At 48.0% G+C, this 23828-nt stretch overlaps 1 protein-coding gene across 37 annotated transcripts in view; it reads right to left on the bottom strand.

The window, feature by feature from the left end:
* TNS3 (tensin 3) overlaps positions 1–23828 on the bottom strand; it is a 308803-nt gene that overhangs the window by 59030 nt on the left and 225945 nt on the right. For 33 of the 37 annotated variants that reach the window (XM_015133583.3, XM_077996781.1, XM_077996793.1 and 30 more), the window contains 3 exons: positions 7134–7303; positions 5883–5997; positions 5716–5799 (listed from right to left, as the gene is read on the bottom strand). The exons of the other annotated variants lie outside the window; for them this stretch is intronic. In XM_015133583.3, the coding sequence (XP_014989069.2) occupies positions 5716–5799; positions 5883–5997; positions 7134–7303 (369 nt within the window). The remainder of the gene's footprint in view (positions 1–5715; positions 5800–5882; positions 5998–7133; positions 7304–23828) is intronic. 37 annotated transcript variants of the gene reach the window in all.

Here is a 23828-nt window from a genome sequence, read left to right as displayed (position 1 = left end):
TCAACTTTTCCTTTTATGGTTCATGCTTTTGTTGTAACCTCGTAACTCTTTGCCTAGTGATGCCAAAGATTTTCTCCCATTTTAAAAAATATTATGTTTTACAATTTATATTTAAGTCCATCATCCATTTTAAGTTAACTTTTGTATAAAGTGTGAGCCTTTGGTAGCTATTCATTGTTTTGCCTGTGGGTGCCCAGGGGCTCCTGCATCATTTGTTGAAAGGCTGACCTTCCCCCACTCGCTTCTGTACCTTTGTCAAAAAAATCAGCTTGACTTATCTGTGTAGGCCTGTTTCTGAGTTCTCTACTCTGTTTCATGAACCTAAGTGTCTGTTCCTCCATCCGCACCACAGTCTCGATGACTGTAGCTACCAAGTCTTGAAATTAGGTAACCTTATTCCTTCCACTTAATTCTTTCTCAAAATTGTTTAGGCTATTCTGGTTCCTTAGCCTTTCCACATACATTTCAGAATTATGTTGTCTGTATCTACAAAAAATCTTGCTGAGATTTTGACAAGAATTGTGGTAAAACTGTCAATCTGGAAAGAAGTGACAGCTGTACTAGGTTGCGTTTTCCATCCGTGAAAAACAGTATGTCTCCCCACTTATTAGATATTCTGTGGTTTCCTTCATCAGCACTGTGCAGTTTTCAGCACACAAGTCTTGTGCATGGCTTGTTAGGTTTACATCTAACCATTTAATTTTTTGAGCTATTATAAGTGGCATATATATATATACACACACATGTATACATACACGCTCATACGCCACCTCTATGTCCTCTTCATAAACATTTGTATATGTGTATATATACATACGTATATATGTATATATACATACGTATACACATGCACACACACATATACATATGTGCACACGTACACACGTATATATACGCATACATATGAGCACACACTTGCATATACACGCACACACATGCACACATGTAGACATGCAAACATGTGCATATATACACATATACATACGTATACGCATGTGCATATATACATATATACACACATACATATGTGCATATATACACATACACATACACGTGTGCACATGTGTGTGTATATATATTTTTTTTTAAGACTGAGCGTAGCTCATTGCCAGGCTGGAATGCAGTGATGCAATCATGGCTCACTGCAACCTCCACCTCCCGGGTTCAAGTGATTCTCATGCCTCAGCCTCACAAACAGCTGGGATTATAGGCATGCACTGCCACGCCCAGCTAATTTTTGTATTTTCAGTAGAGACGGAGTTTCACCATGTTGGCCAGGATGGTCTAGATCTCTTGACCTCGTGATCTGCCCACCTCTGCCTCCTAAAGTGCTGGGATTACAGGTCTGAGCTACCCCACCGGGTCGTGACTTATATTTTTAATTTCAGCTTCTACAGGTGCATTGCTAGCATACTGAAATACAATTGGTTTTTGTGTGCTGAACTAGACTCCTGCAAACTGGCTGAATTTGTTCTAGCAGTTTCACTTTTTGTTGTTGTTTTGTTGTTCCCTAGGATTTTCTTTTCTTTTTTTTTGAGACAGAGTCTTGCACTGTTGCCCAGGCTGGAATGCTGTGGTGCAATCTCGGCTCACTGCAAGCTCCGCTTCTTCCCTGGGATTTTCTATTTGGACAATCATGTCACCAGCAAACTCAAGATTCCCTGGGGCTTTCTACGTAGATGATCATGTCAACAGCAAAAAGGGACAGTTTTATTTCTTTCCTCTCATCTGTTGTCTTTAATTTCCTTTTCTTTTATTATGTCTCTGTAGAACTTCCAGAACTATGTTGTAAAAGAGTGCTGTCAGCTGTGGGCCTTTTTAGATGCTTTTTATAAGGTTGAAGGAGTTCCTGTCTTCTATTTTACTGGAAGTTTTGAGTCATGAATGATGTGAATTTTGCCAAACTCTTTTTATTGTTTTTTTTTTTTGATTGACTGATATAATTGTGAGCTTTTTCTTTAGCCTGTTAGTATAGTGTATTACATGAATGAATTTTCAAACACTAAACCAGACTTGCATCTCAGAATACGTCCCACTTGGCTACCCTGTGTCATTCTTTTTACATATTATTGTGTTCTATTTGTTTATGTTTTGTTAAGGAGTTTTGTGTCTGAATCTGTGAAGGACAGTGGTCTGTAGTTTTCCTTTTTTGCTCTTTTTGTCTGGTTTTAGTATCAGGGTAATACTAGCATCACAAAGTGAATTAGGACATGTGCCCCCCTCTTCTGTTTTCTGGAAGGTATTGTGTAAAATTAGCATTAATTCTCCTTTACATGTTTGGTAGAACTATCCAGTGAAAAGTGAAGATTTCTTTTTTTGGAGATTATAAATTACTAGAGCTCAATTTCCTTATAGTTATAGGGCATTCAAGTAGTCTATTTCATATTGGGTGAGTTGTGATAGTTCGTGCTTATTGAGGAACTGGTCAATTTCACCTAAGTTATAAAATGCATGCATGTAGAGTAGTGTGTGTATTCCTTCATTATTCTTTTGGTGTCTGCAGGGTCTTTAGTGACGGTGCCTGTTTCCTTCCTAATGATAGTAATCTATGCCTTACATTTTTTTGTTAGTCTTGTTAGAGGTTTGTCAAATTTATTCATCTTTTCAAAGAACCAGCTCTTTCATTTCTCTATTACTTATCTGTATCTTTTTTTAAATTTCTGCTTAGATTTTTAATATCTCCTTCCTTCTGCTTGTCTTGGGTTTACTTTGTTCTCCTTTTTCTAGGTTATAGAGGTAACAGCATAAACTATTCATTTCAGAATTTTCTTCTTTCCCAAGAAAATGTGTAAGAAAATTTCTGATAAGTTTTCCTCTCAGTGCTGCTGTATTAAAGCAGTGGATAATTATCCTCATTTTCATTCAGTTCAGTATGTTTTTGGATTTCCCTCGAGACCTCCTCTTTGACGCATAGATTATTTGTAAGTGCGCTTTTTAGTTTCCAGGTGTTGAAGATGTTCCTGTTGTTCTTCTGTTACTGATTTCCAGTGAGTCCATTGTGGTTAGAGAACATACTCTGCATGGTTCAGTTACTTTCAGTCCTCTGAAGATTGTTTCCTGGCCCATAAATACCATAAATAAGGCCTACCGGGTCCCTCGGCCCTGAGGTCCAGGGCTAGCTGACCTTCTCCCCATCTTTCAGAGCTTTCTTACATTTGTCTTATACTTACTCTCCAAGGTTTTAAGTTGTACTTAGCAGGAGAAATAGAGAAAAGTGTGTGTAATTCACCCTCCAGGAAGTGAAGCCTCTCCTTAATGGTATTTTAAAGCAAATACTGTCATTCATATGCACACCAGTCTCTAGGCCTAAATGATACACAGTTAAGCATCACTGCAGGTACCTAAAGCTTACTACTTCAAAACTGCACAGTGGCTGTGAATGGCAGGTACTATGGTCTGCATTTTCAGATAAGGAGGTGGAGGTGCCTGGAGGTTACCTAAATGTACGAATTACATGGTTGTTCCATGACTCTGAGACTTTCCATGTGCTTTTTCAGTTGTGATGCTAGGTCACATCCAGGTTAGACAAGACAAAGTGAAACATTAGCCCTGTATAATCTGCCCGTGGCTGTGCAATCGGCTGACAGAGCTGAAACTCTGACTTTGCCACTTACTAGCTACTCAACTTCTTCATGTCAATTTCCTTGCCTGTAAAATGGGGGTAACAGTAACAGTGACCCATAGAATGCGACTGTGAAATGGAAGGAAACCATTCTGTAAAGATCAGGAGACACATTCTGTACGGGCGAGCTACCTCTGTTATTACTGTGCCCTCGGAGGAGTCTCACAACTCCACTTGACTTTGCAGAGCAGGTGGGGCCTCCAGGCAAGGGCACTGGCTCACCACGCTGTCTGATGAAAGCGTCCGCTAAGTCAGCATTGTGTTGTCTTTGTGCTCCTTGTGGGTTAATGTGAAGCTGACCCTCCCTAGGGACTGCTGAAATAAAACTCTAGAAGGCTCACATGAACATTCTTTTCATGTCTCCTTTTTATATTTAAAGGCAAAGGCCTGACTTCTTCCATGTGAATATTTATATGCAGATAGTACTCAGGACAAGTTGGAGCCACCGGAATCTAACACATGCTGGTGTGCAGACCCATCGTCATCCATACATGGTGTAATGCTCATTCACACATAGGACACAGAGCCCACCTCCAGGCTGGGACAACTGGGCCATCATAAGACAGCAAGGCCGCTGGGTATCCCACGCTGAGCACCCAGGCTTCCTGCAGCCTCCTAGACCCTTCTGGAGTTTAGACGGGGCTCAACATTCTCGATGCTCCATACAGTGATCTTAGAGGCCTCCCTCAGGAGCTGTTAATGAGTGTGCAGGCTGTTTCTAGTATTTTCTTTCCTCAGGCTTATTACCCGCCTTCCACTGCTTGTCATCTACCTATTTCAAATGAACTCAGCTTTGGTGTTGCAGGAGAAGACAGGATTCCAGGCCAGAGGGCTAGATGCCACGCCAAACCCACTGAACACCTTCGAGCTAGGAGCCAAGTACAGTCACCTCCATGAGGAGAAGGGGCTACATGGGGTGGAAGGGACATCCCTCTCTCTGCATCTGTTGAAGTGATAAAAAATATAGAACAGACGCATGGCTACCTATGTGCGAGTCCATCATGCTAATGCATATTGGAACATACACACTTCTCATGTAATGCTCATATAATGTGTACCTTAAAATGCAGCTTATTTTAAATTTCAGTCACACTTATTGAGAAATACGGGCAGTTTAACTGCTATATGCTACATATGAAGAGAGCCATTTATGGTCTTGTAACCATAAAGGGAATTTTAGGAGAAGGATGTCTTTCTATTATATCGTCCACAGGCTTGGTTTACTCTGGAGAAAGGGACAGAAAGGGAGAATGGAGCTAGCTGTCATTATTATAGTACTCCTGGGTAAGGGGCAGATGAAAACACAAGTTAATGAAAGTCTCTCACTCTCAGATAACGTGCCTAATAACTATCAGCAGCGTCCTTCACCAGGGCAGAAAAGCAGCAGCGTAATGAATGAAACTCCCAGAGAAGAGTGATTTTGAAATGTGCACGAGCTTTTGGTTTGCATTCTCTCTCCACCTGCCCGAGCTCCGCCTTGTCCTGGACTCTCAGGCAAGTTCTCAAGACCACCCAGAAATGTGCAGTAACTTGCCCTAAACACCGCCTGCTAACACTCCTTCGCCTGAGTCAGCTGTGTAGACAGATGGACGTGATCAGACCATGGACAGAGCCCCTGAGCTCCTGCAGGGATCCAGGGACAGTGATTAGGCATCCAATAATAACAGACAGGAGGGGCCACAAGGCACGCATGAGAAGGCAGCTGGGGTGGCAGAGCTAGGGGTACCCGTGTGGCACGATTTCCATAGAGAACGTAAAGTGTGGGGTGGGCATTCTAGTTTCTTCAAAAGCACCAATGCTAAGCTGCTGACAGGCACCACTCACGGTCCCATCAACTGTGTATGATGGGGCTGAACTGGAGGGTTCCCCACAGGATGCCAGGCAGCGACGCAAGGCCAGGTTGCCACCACACAGTGGATTTCATGGCCACATCCCTGCATCTTCCCCAGCAAGATCTGTCCTCACCCAAGGCTTCTGAGATATGACACAAACGGAAATATTTCTGCATAAGAGTTCTTCTCTGTAAAAACGGTGACCCTGCGACGCAGCACCTGAGCTGCCGCGCTCCTGGGACTCGCGGGTGGATTTCTTACCACGTCCTCCTTTGTGCTGACTGGCCGGGCTGCTCAGTGTGGGCTCAGGTGGGCTGAATGGAGGATAGCGCGGGGCTGTTTTCACTGGAAAAGAAAGCAGAGCAAGGGGCTGTTGTCACCCTCCTTCGGCATGGAGCAGCATGCAGCTGGTGTTACCTCGTTCTTACCGTATGGTGTCTCTGGAGACACAGGAAATGCTGGAGTTGAACACATGGACTCCTTGCTACTTAAAATTCTGCCATCGATCATATCGAGGTCTGGGGGATAGCCAGGGGTCATGGTCTGAAATTGGCACAGGGAGCAGAATGTGAGAACAGGGAGTCAAGTGAAGGCCCCTCCAAACAGTTGTGGCTCCCCCAGGCTGACCCACTGAGCAAACCCCTCCTCTGACAGTAGGACAAGGAGGCAGAGGACTGAATCCACGGCACAAAACCAGCCCGCCTCTCCTAGCCATGGAAAACTGGAGAACACTTTCATGTTCAACAGTAAAGGAAATGGAAGGTATCTTATGGCTCATCCTTCTAATACAATATACAGCTAATAAGTGAAGTAGACAGAGTTTGTAGTGGTACAGGTAAATGAGTGTCTCGATATTAAGCAAAAAAGCTGGATAAAACAGTCCTTAACCGTGGCAATAATATAGTCACAGATGCATAAAAACACACAGTATTTTAAATACATAGCATAGAAAAAAGGCCAGGCGGAAACATTCTAAATATTAACAATGGTTTCGTTTGTGAGTCAAGACCATGTATAACTTTTTTTTCTAGTTTATTCTGTAGTTTCCAATCCTGCCAACTTGAAAAGAAATCCTACCCATCTCTAAAAAGATTAAATGTTTTGGATACACCGACCTGCTTTACTTCCATTCTGACTAGAAGCCTTACCTAGGCCTCTTGGAAGAGCATGAAGCTCTCATCTGTGGCCCTCACCTGTGGATCACCTCCTAGGAAGGTCTCGGAGGGAGGACTGAGGGCCCTGTGTGATGATCCTGAAGGAAGGCTGTGTGTGCCACTGGCTGCTGCTGTCAGACTATGGAGAACAGCTAAGGACAGACCTACAAGAGCCCTACCTCAAACCCACACAACCCACCCACAGGCTGTGCTCCTCGTGCCCATTCTACAGATTAGAACATAGAGGCTCGGATGCCCTGAGTGAGGTGGCCCCACCAGCATAGCTATCTCTGGGGTGCATTACCCAGGCTAGCTGACTGCACACTGTGTTCTCCCAGCCACACCGCCTGCCAGGTACAGAGGAACCACGACTACATTTGTGGAACCAGGACGGAAGGTGAGTGCGGAGGGTAGTGTAGACTGTATTCAGGGACAAGGCCTGGTCATTGCCCATTCACCCGGGGTTCCAGGACAAGAAAGGGAGTGGAATGGGCCCAGAAACTGGGAACTGGCCATGGCACATACCTCTTTGACGTCTGCTGGTGAGGGGAATGGCGGCAGGTTCGGGGCATGGTCCACACCAGCCTTTCCCCATGCACATTTGGAGAAGGGCAGCTGCCCCCCAGTGTCGTTGTCATACTGCCCCAGGCTCAGCTTCCTGAGTCTCCCGCCCAGGGGCTGTTCAGGCGAGGAGCCTGTTAAAAGAGAGACAAGCGGGCTGCAGGGCACTTTCTCAAGGCGCAGTGAGGCGCCCCTTCCTTAAATCTCGTCCGCTGCTTCTCAAAGGTGCTGTATGCTGGTCACCATTGCTCCAGGAAGATGCTGTGGTTGCTGCAGGCAGATGATGGGAAACCTAAGGCATTCTCAGACTCTCAGGGATGAGCAAGACCACAGCCTTGGAAACGTGCAGCTTCCCCAGTCCAGCATGCTCCTTCCAGAACAGGCTGCTTGGGGACAGGACCAAGCACTCGGACTCATCACTCGCAGTGCTGGGAAAAGACAGTGCCCTGATGGAATGCTGGGTGGGACTGACGAAGACCCAGCTGGGAAGGAGGCCCCTGCACGCCACCCCTGGTGTCCTGTCAGGACCAGAGTGCCCTGAGGACCACATATCTGCGGTGACCTTGGGCAGAGCGTGGCCCGACTATGATAATTTGAATCTTAGCAATGGGAAATTCTGGAGGGGAAAAAATCCTGTTATTTCAAGCATCAATAATAAACATTCGCCATCTTAACTGTCCTTGCCAGAAACACCACAGGCGGTTATTAATGACACAGATCCCCAGGGTCCCCACTCTTGACCAAATTCTGTTCTCTTTGTGTTGGGGGAAAAATGGCGGTCGGGCTAGGATCTAATTTTCTAAAGCCTCTTCCCAGGGATTCTTATGATTTGCCACTTAGGAAAAAATCTGCTGCCGGCTATTAAAAGAAGAATGTTTCTATTGATGACGTAGTCTGAAAATTCAAACCCAACAGCACTGTCCCCTACAGTTTAGATTTAAACTATAAATACATGCTCCCTGTAAGTGCAGAGTTCAGAGTAGCATTTCACTGAAAGATGGAGTTTGATTCACCAACATGTATGCCCCACATAAGGCTCCTCTCAGAACGACTTTGTTCCAAATTGGTTGATGGCCGCCCTCCGAAGTGAAATACATCATGATAGTGATATACAGTCATGCTGGGCCCATGATATGCCACCTCCCACAAGGGGGGGGATTAAATGAAATGAAACAGCATATCTGAGAGTCCCTCACTACAGCACCCTCATCCTCATGGTGCAGTGGTCCTTGTCCTTGCACTCACCACCTTAAACAGGATCCAAGTGCTGCAGGTCAGGGAGGAGACCACCCTCACCTCAGTGCTCTTCAACACACACATGCATTTGCAGCCATTCCAAGAATGAGTTTAAAGAGGGCTAGGGGAGGTGTGAGGTCACAAAGTCGGGCTGGCTCCACGCACCACCTGGTACTCAGCTCAGATGTGGAGTTTGTTCCTGAAGCAGTCAAGGTGGCAGGCGATAGCCCTGGGTGTTAGTGATGGAAACGAAGTGCCATGGCCACAAGCAAGTGACTGAGAGCCTGGTCCCCTCCCTGGAAAAAGGAGCGATGCCACTGGCCTCAAGGGAAATCATTCCAGAGTGGAGGACCTATCTGTGGAGAGTGCCGGGAGCTCCGCTGCCCTGTACTGACATTACAGTCCACTCACAGCCTAGAACTTCAGAGGTCACTTCCAGAGAGGTAGTTTTCCAAGGGGAGGGAATACTACTTCTGTTCAACATGCAAGATACTATGTGGTGTCTTATCAAAAATGACATGGCAATATCATCCCAACATGCAGTATTGCATGAAGCACACAGAAAAAATGGCTATGCGAATCACCCTGATTTGAGCATTGTACATTGTATACATTTATCAAAATATCACACTGTACCCCATAAATACGTACAATGATTACGTCTCAACTAAAAACAGTAATAATAAAGAAAAAATGGACAGTGTGGTCAAGTGTTCTCTTTGATCTGGAGATGGCGCCTGGGAAGCACATGTTAATGCACTCTCCAGCCTCAGGCCTGAGGTTGGAAACTCACTGAAACTGAGGTCCCATTAGGGTTAGCTGACAACAGCCAGCACAGCCTTGCAGCTGCACTCGAAGGCGCATCCAGGTCGTAACAGGGTTCGAAAAGGAATTTCCAGGACTAAAACATAAGTCTCAGTGCAGGAGGCTTACACTTCTAACCTTTCAACTTGGAGGTTTCCTTCAACACGTCTCCTTCAGAGCAGCTAGGGAATACAATCTGTGCGTGAGCTGACACAGAGCCAACAGTGGGCTCTGTCCTGGGCTTCCCCCACCAGAGGAGGCTCTGGAACACAGGCGTTCTGTGAGCTGGCCCTAGAAATGTCCCGCCGAACACATGGATTTGACACTGCTCCTCAATTCTCCTTCTCCCCAAAGAATTACAATGAAAAACAGAATGTTCTTCATTCAAAAAAAAAAAGTCTCAAAAAAAGTCAATCTTCATTCAAAAAAAGTCTCAAAAAAAATGTTCTTACTATCCCACCTCCAGTGCTTGTGCTAAAATCTGTGTGGCACCATGTCTGGTGAAGCAGAGCTACAAGCTTCTCCCTCTGGATGGATCAGTACTTCTCAGTATCCTGCCACTGGGACCACCAGGACAGCGACGGACGGCGGCTGTGGGTCTGAGGCCAGAAAGAGGCTCTGCAAGCGCAGGTAGAATGGGGGAATCAAGGCACCTGCAAAAGTGCCACCAGGCCCCGGATTCCAGGATGTGGCCAGCACAGAAAGTGTGGCTTCAGCCCTGCAGGGTCCTGCTTTCCATTCCCGAAGGGAAAAAGACACAGGCACACAAAGTCAGCAAGGCCCTGGCCTCTGCAGGGTGAGGAGACCCTTCCTCTCGGACTGCAAACCTTGGAAATGAGAACTTTGAAATGGCACAAAAAAATAGGACAAAATGAGACAGGGTTTAAGATATTGAAACAACCCTGTGTGCTAGGATGCACCCACATCTGCCCAGGAGGTAGTTACAAAAGAAAGAAAAACAGGAAACCAACATTTACCCAGCAACAGTGACAGTCTAAGCCCAGGCAGGTGCTCTCATAGAGAAAAGCCCATAATCACCCCATTAAGGTGGCCTACAAGGAGAATGGAGGCTCAGGTCCGAGTACTCATCCTATACCACACAGCAAGTCAGCAGAGAGCAATGATTTGTCACCACATGTATCTGACTTTAAAACCCACAACTGTCAACTCTATTCCTCTGTGGTCACTCTTCCTTACCCACTGGTGCCTTTCCTTCCCTTCCATCCCTGCCCACCTCAAAAAGCCCACAAATGGCATATAGGGGCCCCATAGGCCCTGGGAGGCACTGCCCACTTCCACTGCCTGTGGTGACAGAGGGGCCCCTGGGATCAAGATGGCCACACTCATCCTGCTAAGGAAGGGGCACTCTTCCTCCTGGACACATCCTGATGGGGCAGCCAACAAAGGCTTCATAAGTTCTTCTGTCTCTCGTGTGAATTTCAGATTTAACAATGGTTTATGCTTCCCAGTCTTAGAAAATCTGCCAAGTGTCTAAGTTAAATACATGGGGCCTGGTAGAGAACCTGGTGAGTGTACATTTTCAAAGGGTCTGAGTGCACAGCAGTCTAGAGAAAAGGAAGGAGGGACAGTTTTCAAGTTCTTCCCATCTGAGAGTCCTTGGCTACGGGGAAGGTCAGAGAAGAAGAGAGAGGGCAGCTTGCTCACGGCATTGCTACTGGGCTAGAGGGAGCTGCCATCGAACCCACGTCCTGCAGCCAGCAGTAGATGCTCACTCAGAGGCCAGCCCGGGGCCACCTGGCAGGGGTGGACTCTGCCTCTCTGCTCACAGGAGACGAGTCCTCAAAGCCATCTCCAGAATGAAACGAGAAAGACACAAAGCTGGCTTAGGGGATCCTACAGATAACACAGCAAAGGCTGGGGCTTGGCACACAGTTGCAGGCAGTAAGTGTTATAATGGGCCACACTCAAAATGGACTGTTTATGTTGTCATTAAAAGTCAAGTTTTATGGAACTCGAAGTGGGCAAACACGCTAAAACATTAAGTGACAAAAAAACAGCGGGCAAAGACGCGTGTGTAGTGTGGTTTCATTTTTATTTTAAAAACTAAGAAAATGTCCCCAAATGCTCATAACAGCTTCTCTCTGAGTTGTGTAATTCTAGGCATTATTCATCCTTTTTCGTAAATGTTTCTATCTTTCAATGTTTTCGCTAATAATGTGCATTACTTTTTCAAATTAGGGAAACAATACAGAGATTACCTTCGAGAGGAACAAAGTTTCTTTTATTTTGTAGTACTCTGTGTGGCTGTACTGAATCTCCCCAAATCCCTTTCGAATTTTGCATTAGTATTAGTTCCTGTATTCTCCCAAACTCATGTGTTTGACCCTTACACTTTTCCTTCTCTCTGCTAAGTCTCCCATGTCTGATAGCCATATAAAAATTCACATGGGAGGTAGTTTTCCAGACCAGTATGCTCAGAGGAGATGTGTAAGTGACATTCACATTTATAGGGAGCAGGGCTTATGCTTCCCAGAGGTTACAATGCAAGGCGTCCTGCAGCAGGGGTCTCTCTCTCCCTTCTTTAATTATTCGACAAAGGGGATCTCTAGCTGCCTTCTTTAGGCAAGACAACTTGAACGTGAGACTCCACACTGGGTCCAAGGTAGATACCCAGGAAGCCCAGCAGTGGAACAGAATCCAATCAAGGCCCTGGTGCCACGTCCAGGCCCAGGACATTCCACCAGGTGCTGCCTCCCTTTAACCTGTGCACAAGGTCTAGGGCAGAGACGCGATGGCAGCCAGGCCATGGCACCTATGTCTGCTGTGTACCACAAGAAAGAACCAAGGAAGGCCCTAGGGCACAGGTGCGACAGTGAGCAGGAACTAAGCTCGGAGTGGGATTCCAAAACGGCCCCGTCCATAAGAATGGACCATGCTAGGAGTGTGCCCTGGAGGCTGGGGCGGGCACACACCCCGCACCTCTCTCACAGGCACACACCCACACACTCACATGCACAAACTCTCATGTGCTCCCAATCTCCGGCACTTTTTCACACCCACACACTTGCAGACACATGTATGAACACACTTAATCTCACATGTTCATAACACTCATGCAGACTCAGCCATACATTCATGTATTTGCACACACACTCATACACCCATGTCACTCACATGCACCTGCACACTTCACACTCCTATAGTCTCTTACACAGTCTTACACTCACACACACTTGTACTAACATTCTCACCCACACTCACACAACAGTCACAAGCAGACACTCATGCTCTCATACTTTCTCATATACTTACACTACACTCACTGGCACTCACACTCACGTGCAGTCTCTCACAGTGTGTTTCTCATGTCACACACATCACACTCACACTCAGTCTCATGGTCTTGTACACTCAGTCTCACACAGTCTCACACTCATTCTCACACAGTCTTTTGTACTCACACTCACACACAGTCTCACACCCTCACTCACACCCACCCTGTGCTCCGACACGGCCCCACGACTGCACGTGCTGCTCACAAACGGGTGGTCCGTGATGGTGGAAGGTCAGGTTCTGCATTCTGAATACTGGCCCCGCCTCACCACCCTGTATCTGCAAACTGCACACCTGTGTCAAACAAGCCCTTCTTCCCACCCGAGAGCTGCCTGTCAGGAAGCCAGGGCGCTGACTGTTCCTGGAGGTCCATCCTTTCTATCCTGGCCCCTTCTCCAGGACAAGACCACCCATCAGGATCTCCACTGTAGGGGAGTTGGTTCCTCGCTCATTTCCAGGGGTGGGTGCAGCCAAAGGCACCCTCTTCTCACTGAGAGCTGCCCCTCCACTCAAGGCCCCCAGCTCTTCATCCCATCCACTGCTCTGACTAGCCCGACCCCAGGGTCCACAGGTGACCCCATGGCAGTGGTGACTTGGGCTGGGTCTCGAGTGTACACACTGAGCCCACGGCCCATGTGCCACACCAAAGTTACAGCAGGGACTTCCAGAACCACTCTTTCCACGTGGCTGCAGGTGGGGCAGAGGTGGGAGGAGCAAAGCACTTTTGCCTCACACTCTGATGTCTGGGTGACCTGTGAGAGGCCACAGCCCTGGGGACATTTCCTCAGGTGGTTCATTTGCTAGCTCTGGTATGCTGCCTACCAGGATCACTGCTCACCTCTCCAGAGACGCTCTGCATAAACAGCAAGCTCCGTACCTCTGCACTGCCAGCTCAGAGAGCTCTTGGATCCCTTTCTGTGGACAGAGGCAGGAGCAGCCAGCTGTCCCAGGTGGGGACAAGGATCAGGTCTTATTCAGCTCCAAAGTCTGTCCATGCTGAGACACCCTGAGGGTTCCGTACTTCTTTGCTAAGTCGGTGAGCTCTGAAGGGGTGAAGAGGTGAGGGGTGAATAGGTGAGCCCTGGGCCACCTGTTAGGAGCCCCTGCCCTGAGAGGTAAGGAGGTGAGGGGTGAACAGGTGAGCCCAGGCCACAGGTTAGGAGCCCTGGCCCTGAATCACTGACTTCTGAATTATACCCAAAGGAGACCCTAGCACTTAGTAAAACTCTCCCCCTACCCCAAATCTTTCTTCCAAAGTGACTGATTTATAGTTTTCTTTAGTCGATGTTCTTTCTGATGATAAAGCTAATGCATGTCATTGCAGAAGATTAGGAAAACATATAGAAACATATGGAAGCTCCCTGGAACCTGTGAAGAGCCACATATCTCAATGAAGACACACATGACTTTTACATTTCTTTTTCCACACTGAGGCTTAATTCCTGAGCACTCCCCAAGGGAATCATTTAATTATTTAAGTCCATCAATTACTTCTTACACACTTCACATCAACGTGAAATGACCAGCACCTGAAGCAGTCTCCTCCTGTCCCCTGGCCTCCCTCCTACCACAGCCCAGCACCCCTCCTCTTCCACCCTCCTCAGCTGCCCTGGTCTTGCTTGGGACCACGAGGGGCCCCCTCCTATGCCCATCCTATCCTTGAGCTTCTGGTAAAACTGCAGAGGCCAGCAGTGTAGCCTCAGGACTCACTCCGCAACCTGCGGCCCTTCCCACTCACACCGGCAGAAAGGAGAGGTAACAGCCTTCACCGAGAATATTACATTATGTGCATCAACAGGAAACAAACAAACAAAAACCACAGATGACAAAAAAAAAAAAAATTCCAAGGTACGGCAAAGAACAGGCTGTAATGCAACGAGACTGGGCAGTTTGAACAATGAAATCATGAACTGAATAATGATATTGTTAAGACCTATTCTCCGAACACTACCTACAAAACTGGCCATGCCTATATGTTTTTCTGTTAAGAAGTCAAATCCAGGAAAAGAGAAGAAAAAGGAGACCTCATGGGAGCAGGAGAGAGCTGCCACCACACAGACGGCTGTCATCTCTGGGAGGAGCTGATAAGGGGACAAGAAGGACCTTGCCAGCACTGAGGAGCACCTGCGGAGCTCTGGGCGATCCGCCTTCCCACCCCTGGCTCCCCAAGGTACCCCTTCTCAGAAAAAGCGAAGAGAAAGGGAACAAAACCCAAGCTCCCACACAGGGCTGTTCACGGGCAAAGGGCAGCTCCCAAAGCCCTGGGGGGGGGGGGCACCTGCATCTGCCTGCACCCATGGCACCCACACCCTGCTCTCTCTGCTCTCTCACACCTGTGCCCACCCTGCTCCCAGCCTGAGGCCCAGGTGCTGGGGAAGAGCTGCCCTTACTTCCCTGCTGGTTCCCAGCCAGAAAAAAAAAAAAAAAAATCCTGCATCCTCTCCTTACAAAGGCCGTGAGTACTCAGTGCAGGAATCTCAGGCTCCTTGAGACCCCCGGTGAATCTAGACCCCAGTGATCTACGGGCGATGTGCAGCTTCACCCACTCCATGCAGCTGGGGTCTCTGTGGAGGGAGGGACAGGCAGCGGCTTTTTCTTTACATAGTCTTGTGCCCCTCTTGTCGTGGTGACACGCTTATTGTCCACCAAAACATGGCATGGTGACGTGGTCTCCAAAGGTCAAGTGACTGGATGCTGCCCACCTCCTTGGTCAGTCCCTACACCGGGCATTCAGCTGTCTTCACCCAAGCCTCCTTTCCTCCAGACACTGGGTGCTACCCACCCAGAGCCTCGGGAATCATCTGACCTCGAGTGTAAAATGGGACACATACCCCAGACTCCCCCACACTGCCACTCCCAAAGACCAGCATGTTTCCTCATTTAGCAGTCTCACTGTTATTCACGGGTGGAGCTGGCATCAAGGACAGATAAGGAAACGTGCTAAGGGCTGGCCAGCCAGCAGGCTGCACAGGGTCACCTGAGACTCTGCCACGCCCAGGATCTGGGATTCACCACAGGGTGCAAAAGGACACCGAGCCTGGGAGGCAGGAGGATGCTCAGTCATTCCGGCCCCACAGGGGGAACTGGGGATGGTGGGGCCTCAGCCCCAGGTGCATCCTGTGAGGTGCCTTATCCAAAGCCACCATGACAGGGTGGAGGACGGTCCTGACAGGTAATCCTCATGTGCTCCAAGGGAAGAGCAGAAAAGCCAGTCCTTGACTGGGGTACTCGGGGGCCTTGTGAGAAGGGGATGCATCGCTATCAGAGCCCTGGAGAATCAGGGATTCAGGCCAAGACGTCGGGTGCTGCACTAAACACATGCGGGACTGAACTCAGCCCAGCCTGGGGGTTAGCACTGTTGCCATCAATTCACCCCCGAGCAGTCTGAAGTGCAGGAGAGGGCTTCTCAGATCACTTAGCCAGAAAATGTTTTTTAAATTTTGTTTAAAACACCCACAAAGCTCTTGCACAACTTTCCACTTTGTCCAAATACACTGAACTCCCAATTATGTAAACTAATTGAGAGTGTGATTTAGCACATCCTGATTGGTAAGTCAGTACTTATGTTGACCCTGAACTGTGATTCTGTGATTCAGACTGCTCTTGGAGACTGATCTTTGCCAGTGCACGGCAGATCCCGGGCCCTGAGCCTCTCCCAGGAAGCACAAGGCGGGAAGGGAAGGAAGATGGGTCAAGTGTCCAGGAGCAGACACCCACCATGCTATCCACTCATAAACTTCATGTCACCGCATTCTCTCCACTGTGGGGTCACACAGTCCACTCTGTGCTGGTGAAATAAAGCCACCACCCAGGTGGAGGGCAGCCCATGGGATCGCCTGCCTCTGCCTCGGATAACCGATGTGTGACTATTGGCTGTCCTCTAAATCCCACAGCAGGGTCACAAATCCTGCTCTCGTCAGAACCACCCTGCGGCACGCTCCAGCCTCAATGAGCCAAGGGCCAGCTCTCCTGGAGGCTGGGACACGCACCTAAGTTGAGAACTGCAAATACACAACAGAACTGCAAATATACAACAGTGGTTCTCAAAGGCCGTTGTCCACCTTTTATCACTAAAATCCTGAAGCTCGGGCCTCACCCGTGAAGTCAGAACCTCCAGCGGTTAGACCTAAGTGTCAGTCTTTTTAAAAACTCCCTAGTGTTTCCAACACACAACCAAGCTCAAGAATCACAGCAGGTCTCAACCCTGAATTTGCACTGCATTATTTGGGGAGAGTTTTTAAAGCAAGTCTGACATCCAGGCCCCACCAGGGCCAACTCAATCTGCCACCTACCAGAGGTAGAAGCAGGTACCCGCATTTTTAGCATCTGCATTTTTAAAGCTCCCCAGGTGACTCCAACATGCGAGCCAAGGTGTCCAACCCCTGTTCTAAGAGATGGAATCTGCTCCTGCAGCAAATCTTCAGGATGCAATATTGACTAAGAGAGTAGACCTTCAGTGCTCTTACACAACAGTAACTAGGTACAGTGGTGGATATGTCCATTTGTTTGACTGTAGTGGTCCTCTCCCTATGTATAGGTATAACAAAATATCATGTTAAACACCTTAAATATATACAATGATAAATAAGTTAATTAAAACATAGAAAAAACGGGGCCAGGCACCGTGGCTCATTCTTATAATCCCAGCACTCTGAGAGGCTGAGGAGGGCGGATCATTCGAGTCCAGAAGTTCCAGATCAGCCTGGGCAACATGATGAAACCCTGTCTCTACAGAAAAATACAAAAAAAATTAACCAGGCATGGTGGCACACGCCTGTCGTCCTAGCTACGCTGGAGGCTGAGGCGAGAGGATCAATTGAGCCCAGGAGGTCAAGGATGCAGTGAGCTGTGATCACACCAACTGCACTCCAGCCTGGGTGACAGGGTGAGATCCTATCTCAAATAATAAATTAATTAATTAATTTTAAAAATAAAAAGAACAGATGAAAACTCACGACATGCTAGAACATTACCTACTTTAAAACATGCCTTCTTTCATTTTCTATCTGGCATTAGAACATAAAGTCCCCATAAGCTACTGATTTATCTTGATATGGTCCTCTAGGAATGAAGTGCGACATCACACAGGTGTGCCTGATAGGCTCTGGAAGCTCCTTGCATTCCAAGGAGTGAAAACAAATCACGGGCAAAGACTGCTTCATGGTGAACTTGAGGCCTCCAGACTTCAGCTCATTCACATACACCCACGAATCTTTTCAAGAGAGTGCGTAAAAGGAGGCAAGGTGGCACGACAAGGATGCCCCAACACTATTCCCGGTTGAAATGCTCCCAGAAATGGTTTTAGGAGCCTTCTCCCAAAACTGAAACAGGACTGATTAACCAGCCCCTTCCACCTGGAGGGCATAGCCTTAAAGAGCTGTGCAACTTGCATTTTTTCACAAAGTAATGTGTTAGGAAATCATTAGCCAGGGTTCTGACGGACATATCAAGATCAACCCAGGGAAGAGCGTTCCCGTCCCAGGCCCACCCTCCCTCAGTCGCGCTGTCTCCATGCCTAACCCTGATTCTAAGAGAACGGGTGGGCGCCGGCAAAACTGCAACAGAAGGTGAAGGGAGAGAATCCCATATTTTAGATTGCAAAATTGAAAATTCTTTCCACTGGGAAACACTGAAATCCAAGGCTAGGTGGTGGCATTTCTTCTAAGAAGGCATATTTAAAAGGGAAATGATATGTCCAAACAACGAAGCCCTCCAACATGAGAAATGTCAGCAATACCCAGTGTTTTGTAAGTCAACTGTAACCTAACGTGCAGATGTGAAAAGCTGCAAACCACAGAAGGGGGACCCCTGCCTGCCTCACACACTGCCCTGCCTCAAAGACCCCGAAGACCCCATCAACGGAGCTTCTGTACGGGCTTCAATTCCTGCCTGTTCACAGGGATTGGTTTTCTTTTTGGATCACCCCCCATCACGTGACCTTACTGGCCTCTTCCCCAAACACTTCGCCTTTTTTTTTTTTTTTTTCTTTCTTCTGACGGAATCTTGCTCTGTCACCCAGGCTGGAGTGCAATGGTGTGATCTCGGCTCACTGCAACCTCTGCCTCCCAAGTTCCAGTGATTCTCCTGCCTCAGCTTCCTGAGTAGCTGGGACTACAGGCACGCGCCACCATCCCCGGCTAATTGTCGTATTTTTTAGTAGAGACGGGGTTTCACCATATTGGCAAGGCTAGTCTTGAAATCCTGACCTTGTGATCCACCCACCTCAGCCTCCCAAAGTGTTGGGATGACAGGCGTAAGCCGCGGTGCCCGGCCAACATTTCCTCTTTTAATCACCATGGTGTTTACTATCCCGTGCCTCAGGACGGATACAAGGGCTGTCCACCTTCAGGGCCACATGGGCTGCGCTGAACGTAAGTGTGGCCACGGGTCCACCTGGCTGATGAACTCTGGGGAGTGACGCAGCCGGTGACTTCTGGCAGAGGCCATGGGAGCGGGGAGTGCTCTCAGGAGTGTGGGCAGCCTTGGGTGCACAAAGAGGGCTCACCCCTCATCCCAGGCCCCGGCACGAGGCCCACATCAAGCCACAATGCAGTGGACATGTGGCATGACTGGAAGAAAGCCATGTTGCTGTGGAGTTGTTATAAAACTGCTCCACCCTGACAGAGAGAGAGAATTCTACCACCACCTACCTAGGATTCCATAAATTAGCAGCTCCCCTGAGCCAGCACTCAGGCTGTTAGGATCACACAGACCAGCCCACTTCCAGTACAGCTCAGGCAGAGCTTCTGGGGACAAATGAAACACGCCAGAGACCTGGTGATGCCAAATGACTTTCAAGCATCAGGGGGGAAGTTGTCCAACAAGTTAGAGAGCGGCCATAGGACCCACCAGTTCCCCAACAAGTTACAGAGCTGCCACAGGACCTAGCAACCCCTCTCCTGAGCAACGCCCCAAACAACTGAAAGCAGGTGTTCAGACAAACACGGGCACACCCATGATCACAGCATCACCATTCACCAAGGCCAAAGGTGGAAACGACCCAGGTCTCCATCGAGAGAGGAATGGATAAACAAACTGTGCTCTATTCCTGCTGTGGAATATTGCTCTGCCATAAACAGTACTGAAGTTCCCACATGGGCTATATAACACATCTGGCTTGAAAACATCACACAACACGTCACAGGAGTCAGCCACAAAAGGCACATATAGTGTGATGCCATTTATGTAAAATGCCCACAGTAGGCACATCCCCAGAGACACGAGGGGTTGAGTGAGTGTCAGGGGCTTGGGGAGGAGGTGTGGACGGGAAGTGACTTCAAGGGGTATAACGTTTCCCTTTGGGATGATGACAAATTTCTGAAACTGGATACTAATGATGGTTGCACAGCAATGCAAATGTCTTTACTACCACTGAACAGTACACTTAAAAATGATTAAAATGCTAAATTTTATGTTATGTGTATTTCACCACACTAAAAAATTAATGAGTATTTTTTAAAACTGAGGGATGATTTCTGTTTTCTAGTGTGGGCCAGACCAAAGATTTTCATCTCAAAATGCAAATGACTATTGTGAATTACTTTATTTTTATTTTTCCTTTGACATGAGTGTTAGCATGTTAAATTTAGTTTTTAGTATGTGCTTAAGGAGGTTATATTAGCTATGACTTTCATCTCAGGAGAGTAAAGATGGCATTAGAAGGTATCTGTTATGGAAACAATACTTCATTTTGGGCCTGAGCCAGTGAAGATCCCTTGCTGTGGCTATCACGGGCAGTGTAGGCTGAGCAGAAGATGGTCTGCAATCCATACCTCAAAGTCCCAGAAGGCCCAGATAGCACCTTCTCCTCTGTGGCCCGAGCCTCTCAGCAGTGTCTTCAGAGCGCCCACCAAAGCGGCGGGGTGGGAAACCAAGTCCCCCTGCTTTGCAGAGTGAGAGTCTCTGGGGCAAATGGAAATGATTCATCAACTCCAAAATTTCAAAGTTGGTTTTATGCAATAAAAGAAAGTCACTGCAATGGCAGTTTCCCAGAGCAGACTTGAGTTTCTCATTCTAAAATGTTTTCCGAATTGGACACCCACAGAGCTCCCTGTAGTGCAGTGGGCTGACTCGGTTATTAAATGTGCACTCACATACACATGGCTTGTTCATATCCATGGCCCTAAAGCATCAGGGTCTGAAGTCGAGAGGAGCTGTGTCGAGTCCTGACCCTTGGGCAGGAGTCTCTTTTTAGAGCTCTCAAGGCACATAAATATCCCATTTCTCTCAGCCACCTCCAGAGACTGACGCTCACAGATGGAGAAAAAACCTTGTTTTGCCCGTGGTAGCAAACAGAGAGTAAGAGTTCCTCATGGACACATGTCCAGTGCCAGGGGCCCTGGCTCCTCGGCTCCCAGACCTCCTTTACCCTGGTTCTCTGATGTGAGTACCAGGAAGTCCCTCTTATAAGACCTGGGTCCTAGGACCTCACCCAGCTGCTTGGAGGGTGCAGTGGCCAAGGGAAACCTCTCGGAGACAAGGTGACCCTGGGCTGACTGTGACCATCCAAAGACAGCCCCCAAAAGGCGGAGGTGCTGGCGTGAGACCTGGTCTCTTGCTGATGCCTGAGTCCTTGGAGGGCTCCAGGAGTGTCTATGCTTGGTGCTGCAGTCAATCCTCCATCCTCCACCCCAGATGCGCATGCTGGTGTCTTCCCCCATGCTCCGAGGGTCCGGCACTGGCAGGGTGATGACCGTAACTGGGGACTGCTCAGTTATAACACAGTATGGAAATAACGACACCTGGACCTTTAGAAAGTACCGTGGATCCCCTGTGTCCCCAGCCTGGCTCTGAAACCCCCATATCCAGATCACTAACAGCCAAATCCAAGGCCCCTTCATTCTCCCAATGTCCAGCTGCTGCAGGGGCAGGCGCTAGGGCCCACTTACTCACTTCCCTCCTTCTCTCCTGAGATTTTTCCTCTGCAGAATTGGAGGCCAGTGCCACCCCATGGCACCCCCATCCTGCCTAAATGCTATCCTCCATTGTCTCTGGGCCCCTAATGGAGCTCCTGGGCTCAGTGTACCTTCTCAGTGCCTTCTCTTCTGGTAAGACAGTGATCATGCAAAAAAGAAAAGAAAAGAAAAGAAAAAAAAGCAAGTGAGGGCCCAGCCCAAGATTCCGAGGCTCGCCTCTGCCCTCAGGGAAGAGCCATGCCCCTTGGCCCCCATCCTGGCCCTCCATGGTGGGGCCTATCTGCATCTCCAGCCTCACTTCCCGGCACTGAACTTCCCTGGCACACTATGCTTTCTCGCAGTCCGCCTTTCCTCCAGACCGTCTGTCTGGTAAGGATCCCTCTGCCTCACAAGGCCTGGCTGAGAGGCTCTGGCTGAGCACCCCCGGCACGTTCCCCAACTCTGGAGTTGAAATAAGATGGGACTATCTGCATGTCTCCACTTTGTGAGGCTGTGAGCCTTCTGCCACGGAATCAGAGCTTGCAGATGACCTGCTTTCTGAACCCTAAAGTGCTCTTCCAGCTTTCACATTTGGTTCCTTTGGTTGGAGTTTAGCACACAATTTAAATCAACGGGCTCCCCATGATCAACTATTAAAAGCTGACAGTTTCCATTGCTCTGAACTTTCTTTAGGATGCACAGGTTATCAGCCATGGGTTAGCACTAACAGAGCAGGTGCTGAGTCTGGGAGGGACACTGAATGCCTGGTGGGAATGCCACAGCACTGTCTGCAAGCAGAACAGGGCCTGCCAGGTTCCTGTCGTCACAGGGTGGAGGTTGATGTAACATGAATAAAATATTTTGACAATATGAAGCAAAGAGCCCTCAAGGTATGAAAAAAAAAACTACAGAACTGGCTTTCTGCCACCCATGGAATCATAAATTTCACAGGTTGAGTCATTTCTTTTGTTACTGGGATATCATCAGTTGAAATCTTCCCCCACTTAAAAGGGTATGATGCAAAAAACCCACCACGTGCAGGTTGAAACCAGGCTGAGACCCAAAGTGGGGCGGGGACAATCAGCCTGGAAGCAGCACCCAGGGCCTCTTCCACAAAACACTGATGGTGGCAGAAGTCAGATCAGAGTGAGGGAGCAGGGCCTCATGGCTGGCAGACACTTGTGGGGAGCAAAATGCCCCTGAACCAACTCCCTGAATCTCACCCATTCTACAAGAAGGACATAAAACTGTGCTCACTGGCACAGAGAGCGCCCAGGTCTCAGCCACCAGAGCTTTGTGATATCCCACCTCTGGATAGCCTCTCTCTGGTCTTGTGGGTGGGCAGGGCTACTCTACACTGTCCAGTAATAAATCCCCCTCAGTGCCCATTCAGCAGAGCAATTCTGGTCTCGAAACGATCATCTGCAGTTCCACCTGTCCCAGACCCCTATATCTGCAAACATATGTCGAACTCTTCCTGCATGCCAGGGAAAAAAAATAATGAGCACTTCCCTCAAGAGTTTTGCTGCCTGGTGTAAGAGGGTGAGTTTAGTGGAATTAGGACATGGCCATGGGGTGCAGTCAGAGAGATGAGAGATCTGTTATGTGTCCCAGTGAAAATGAAAGTACTTAAAACAGTGTAGGCACTCAGAGTAACAGTTCTTACTATTTCCAGCATCATCAACATCACCATCACTAACACCACCATAAACATCATCACTATCATTACATTCATCACCGTCATCATCACCATCACCAAACCATCATCATCACCATCAGCATCATCACCATCATCACAGTCATCACCATCATCACTGTCACCATCACCATCAACATCACCACAGTCATCACCATCATCATCACTATCACCATTATCACCATCACCATTACCACCATTAACATCATCATCACCATCAACATCACCACCATCATCAGAGTCATTACCATCACCATCACCATCACCACCACCAACATCATCACAGTCATCACCATCATCAGGATCATCACCATCACCATTATAATCACCATTACCACTATCAACATCACCACCACCAACATCATCACCGTCATTACAGTCATCACCATCATCACGGTCATCACCATCATCACTATCATCATCACCATCACCACCATCAACATCATCACAGTCATCACCATCATCACTATCATCAGGGTCATCACCAACATCAGGATCATCACCATCATCACCATGACCATCATCACCATCAACATCATCACCACCTTCAACATCATCACCATCATCATTGTCATCAGCACCATCACCAATCATCACCATCACCACCATCACCATCATCACCATCATCACTCATCATCACCATCACCGTCATCACCATCACCATCACCACCATCAGCATCACCACCATCACCATTGTCATCATCACCATCACCAGCACCATCACAGTCATCATCA

This window comes from Macaca mulatta, chromosome 3 (assembly GCF_049350105.2).
Source record: "Macaca mulatta isolate MMU2019108-1 chromosome 3, T2T-MMU8v2.0, whole genome shotgun sequence".
NCBI classification, from domain to species: domain Eukaryota; kingdom Metazoa; phylum Chordata; class Mammalia; order Primates; family Cercopithecidae; genus Macaca; species Macaca mulatta.
This window is presented reverse-complemented; position numbering and strand designations above follow the sequence as displayed.